Genomic DNA, 4752 nt, shown 5'->3' with positions numbered 1-4752 from the left:
GTGACGTGTTTTGATTGGACGGTACAAATGATCATGTGGAAAGTTCATTGCATTACAGAGCTGTGTCGTTGAAAATGGGGGAAATGGTTGGAATAATCTCGTGGGTGTAATAAAACAAGCCATTATGGTGTTTCTTGGCTCAGACATGACCTTGGCTTCACTGTATACTTGGCAGCTTTCAAAGACATTAAAAACAGCCAATTCTAAGCTGAGGTTAGCAGTATTTAGTGCTCCATTTTGATAGATTTACATTACTTTTTTATTGGTTGTTGGCATATCACACCATTTATACGAGAGATTTGTCCGCAGCGAGATCGCAGCTGTTGCTTGGCTCTGATATAAAAGAGCAAATCTAGTCACAAAAAACGTCACTTTGATGCGTCTACCTCTTTAATAAGATGAGGAGCGTCAGTATTGTCCCACATTGAGCTGTGAAAAGGGTTTTGTTTGGTTCAGAACTGTGTAACATTGGCAGCGTCATCAATCAAACCAATCATGGCAACTTTTGAGGAAAACTCACAGTCTTGTCCTCTTGTTGGTCTCCATCACCACGGTGACCCTCCTCCATCCACCTCTGCATCTCCACCTCCACCTCCACCCCACCCTCTGCTCTTTTTCTTCATCTTTTTCTTCTTCTCGTCTTCCACCTTGTACTTGAGCCTCCTCACTGGGTCGCTGAAGCTGCGCATGGACTTCCCCTCGAAGTCCTCGCTGATCATGAAGCTCCTGTCCATGATCTCTGCGGCCTCCTGCCAGTTGCGGAAGCAGTCCGGGCCGAGGCACAGCATCTCCTCCACTGCGTTAGGGATGAGGACGGAGCCGTCGGGGCGCAGCACCGCCACCGTGGGCAGCTCCTCCACATTAAACATGGCCTCCAGCTGCCTGTGGACACACACACACACACACACACATTGGCACACAGCTAATGGATTTATACAGCAAGGTATATTTACATTAAAATCAATCCACCCAGCAGGTTGGGCACACAACTAACTGGCCAAACCCACACACCTCCTGTAGGGGTCCTCGTAGGCCAGGAACAGGCACTTCTTGGGCAGCTCCTTGAGGAAGCTTTCTTGCTGTTCCTCTGACTGGTCCAAACTGACAGACGAAGGAAAAAGGAAGATCACGTTGCTGGGAGATGTAGGCAGATAGACTAACAGTCTGGAAACCTATCCAAATGTTTGTTCGAATGTGTATTCCTGCCTTATGAGGACATTTGAATCTCACGAAAATAGGATTTTTTTTTTAACTGGGCAATAACTGAGAAAGAGTACAAAAATCATATTTCCTTATCCTTTCCAAGAGATACAATGGGAATAGTGTGTGCACAAGATTACAATAACTTGTGCAAAGTCATGTTTAAAATTAGGGTGGGGGGAGAGGTTGAGCATATGATACAGTTTGGGTTTTGAGGTTTATAAATAAATGTGGTCCATTGCACGTCCAATGCAAGTTTAAACAACACCATAATGTGTGTCTGTGTCTGTGTGTGTGTGTGTGTGTGTGTGTGTGTGTGTGTGTGTGTGTGTGTGTGTTGTACCTAATGTACAGGAGAACCAGCTGAGCAGCGCGGTCCACATAAAATTCATCTGTCAGTCGTTTGAAGAAGTCGGTGAGCGTGGGAGCAAACCGCCGGCAGCTCTCGCATGCAGCAGATGCAAAGAAGAGCATGAGGATGCGGTTCTGCAGGCCCACGACGATCTCCCGTTCTGTGTCCAGCTCGTCCCGGTCCTTGTTGTTCTTCACCAGGACGTGCTCAACGAACAGGTCCACCATGATGGGGCGTCACAGGAAGGAGGAGGACTGGAGGCTTAGGGGAGCCCACGGAAGGGACGAACAAACAATTTGTACACATTGGTTTAACAGGGAAATCATCAGAACCACAACAGCAACGTAGAACATAGTGGAAGGAAAAGACCAAAAACAGATGAGGGCTTTTTTTACATGCATGCATATCTGTGAGAAAGCACAGACTAACAACCCAAAACACGCATGAGAACTGTTTAAACAAGTTTGAGCTAAAGGTTTATCTTGCATACTCTATGATTTGATGACTCCATATAAATTAGACGGTACGTTTGCACTCAGTCAGAAATACAAACCTCCCATTAATCATGCGGCCCATCTTGCTGCTTACTGTTAAATCGGATAATCCTCACAGCTGCTTACCTCTCACAAATATTATCTCCCCTTGAGGCCGCAAATCCAGAAAGAAAACAGCTTTCAAAATATAGTTTTTTTTCTTCTTTTCTTTTCAAACTCAGTCGTACTTGAATCGGTTCCCAGCTTGTCAGTTTGTATCACGTTCCCTCATCCACTGTGTCTCCTTCACCTTGACGTCTGTAGCCGCTCACTCCCTCTTCCTTTTGTGTCTCTGCGCTCCACCTCCCTTCCTGTGTCTGGGAGGGAGGGATTGAAAGACAAGGTGACAGAGGGACAACAGATATGCTCATAGTGTGTGTGTGTGTGTGTGTGTGTGTGTGTGTGTGTGTGTGTGTGTGTGTGTGTGTGTGTGTGTGTGTGACTTTCTTAAAAAAAAATAGAAAGACCTTAATGAAGTGAGCCACAATAACACCTTTATTGTTCAGTAACTAATGGAGGAGCAGAACCACAGGGAGTATCTGGTTAGTGTGGTAGGTTGATAGTTGGACTCACTCTGCAGGAAAGATCCCCAATATGGCCATAAAGCCACAGCAGAGAGACACACACACACACACACACACACACACACACACACACACACACACACACACACACACAGAATATTCACTTTCCTTTATTGTTTTTTTTATACAATACAAGTCATATACAAGTCACAACATATATATATATATATATATATATATATATATATATATATATATATATATATAATACAATAAAAATTAGCTGAAGAGACACTCCATGGTTAACATTGCAAAAATAATGCTATAAATAATGTACACACAGTGCTTGACAAAATATTGATTTCAATTTTAAACACCAGCAGGCGCCAGCACCTACATTTATTTTAAAGCTGCAGTTACATTTTTTTTTTCTTTGGCCATTTGGGGGCACAACAAGCTGAATTACACACAGATACAACACAACAAACCTGGAGCTTTATATAGAAGCTGGACCTTTATGTGCTGACAGAGGCAGAAAGGAGCCATAGGCTACTGTACATGTAAGTGTATGTTCCTGATGACTGAAGACTGAGCATACTTAGTTACTGTAACTTGTCATTAATTGGCAAAGTATTATAAGACTGGATCACAGTTTAGAAATAAAAATAAATATATATTTTTTTTTTTATATAGTTAGCTGTAAGCATATTTCTCATGATGAGATTCATTCCCTTCAAAGTTGTGTGTGATCTGTGCAGAGCGGCACAGTTATGTTGTGCTTCTACATGCCAATACCTCCGGCAGCACAACAGAGCACTTCTTTTCAGTGTGCATTTATTTAAGTTCTGCTCCGCATGCCATTGCAGGCAGAATGCTTTTTTTCAAAAAGCCTGTAAAGAGGTTGCAGTATCAGTATAAAGGATTAAGTATTTAGGAGGCTGGACTTGAAGGCTTAAGACAACAGATCCCTTCTCTACTTCATCTTCTCCACCATGTTCCTTTATCTCCCTCCTTTCTCTTTCTATCCAACGTTGCATCTTTCCCTTCCTCCGCCTCCTCCTCCTCCTCCTCCTCACTTCTATCTTTGCCCTTCCCCCATAACTTCCACCATGTCTTCTTCCTCTTGTCGTCCTCTGTCTTGTACTTGAGTCTCCTCACGGGTTCAGTGGCACTTCGCATATTCAGGTTGTCGAACTCCTCGTTGACCATGAAGCTCCTCTCGATGAGCTCTGCTGATTCCTGCCAGTTTCTGAAACAGTCACACCCAAAACGACAGATGTCCTGCACAGCATTTGGAGAGAGGACGGAGCCGTCAGGACGAAGGACCACAACCGTTGGTACGTCCTTCACCTTAAAGTTAGCCTGCAGTTCTCTGACAAGCAAAAAAACACACATGTATAGCAATTAGCATTAAATGTCTTAATTTGACTTTAGAAAAATACACTCTAACATTTAAAAAAAAACATGAAAACTATGCAGACTCTCTTCCTCTCTTCACCTACTTCCTGTATGGATCATCAAAGGCCAAAAACAGAACCCTTTTGTGCAGCTCTTTGAGGAATCTATCCTGCTGCGCCTCCGACTGGTCCAAGCTGGAGAGAGGAGATGGATATGGAAATGTTATGAATGATAAAACTGGTGAATGTGACTTCATGCAATCACACGTGTGCATCAAGGAGATAAAGAGAAAGAAAGAGAGAGACCTGACGTAGACCAGCGCGAGCAGTTTGGGGTAATCGATGTACGCCGGATCTTTCAGTCTCTTAAAAAAGTCGTTCAGAACGGGCAGGAACTCCTGGCACTTGCCACACTCCGCGGACGCAAAGAACAGCATCACGATGCGGTTTTCGAGGATCCCGATGATCTCTCGCTCCGTGTTGAGTTCATCCTGGTCCCAGTTGTTCTCCACCAGAACTCGGTTTAGGAACAGGTCCACCATGGTGACAGGGAGAGTAAAGGCCCTCTGTGGAGAACGGGATGGTGAAATACAGATTCATATGTTTGCGCTACCACATAAATGTGTTATCGTTATCATGCTTCAGTTCATTGCCTGCATCCAAAGGACAAAAAAAAAAAGCTACACTGCTGGATATCTTTAAGAGATCATCTGAGACTTTCAGTGCAGCCCCAGGAATTTAACTTT

The 4752-nt window shown here is 43.9% G+C and overlaps 2 protein-coding genes across 2 annotated transcripts in view; both read right to left on the bottom strand.

Annotated features, from left to right (window-relative positions):
- LOC137885203 (nucleoredoxin-like protein 1) lies at window positions 1-2307 on the bottom strand. The gene is made up of 4 exons (XM_068727367.1): window positions 2173-2307; window positions 1544-1813; window positions 1012-1101; window positions 1-882 (listed from the first exon to the last, which is right to left on the bottom strand). Exons 2-4 carry the CDS (start codon window positions 1777-1779, stop codon window positions 546-548), a joined length of 663 nt encoding a protein of 220 aa, XP_068583468.1. The 5' UTR covers window positions 1780-1813; window positions 2173-2307; the 3' UTR covers window positions 1-545.
- Window positions 2308-3587: 1280 nt separating this feature from the next.
- The window catches only part of LOC137885364 (nucleoredoxin-like protein 1), a 3263-nt gene continuing 2098 nt past the window's right edge, over window positions 3588-4752 (bottom strand). The window contains exons 2-4 of the mRNA XM_068727591.1: window positions 4313-4572; window positions 4112-4201; window positions 3588-3981 (exon numbers count right to left, since the gene is read on the bottom strand). Of these exons, the coding sequence (XP_068583692.1) occupies window positions 3588-3981; window positions 4112-4201; window positions 4313-4548 (720 nt within the window). The 5' untranslated portion in view covers window positions 4549-4572. The remainder of the gene's footprint in view (window positions 3982-4111; window positions 4202-4312; window positions 4573-4752) is intronic.

Source organism: Cebidichthys violaceus, unplaced genomic scaffold (assembly GCF_023349555.1).
Source record: "Cebidichthys violaceus isolate CVI_PGR_0920_01 unplaced genomic scaffold, fCebVio1.0.p SCAF_4, whole genome shotgun sequence".
Classification (NCBI taxonomy): domain Eukaryota; kingdom Metazoa; phylum Chordata; class Actinopteri; order Perciformes; family Stichaeidae; genus Cebidichthys; species Cebidichthys violaceus.
The sequence above is the reverse complement of the archived record's forward strand: the minus strand, read 5'-3'. Positions and strand labels throughout refer to the sequence as shown.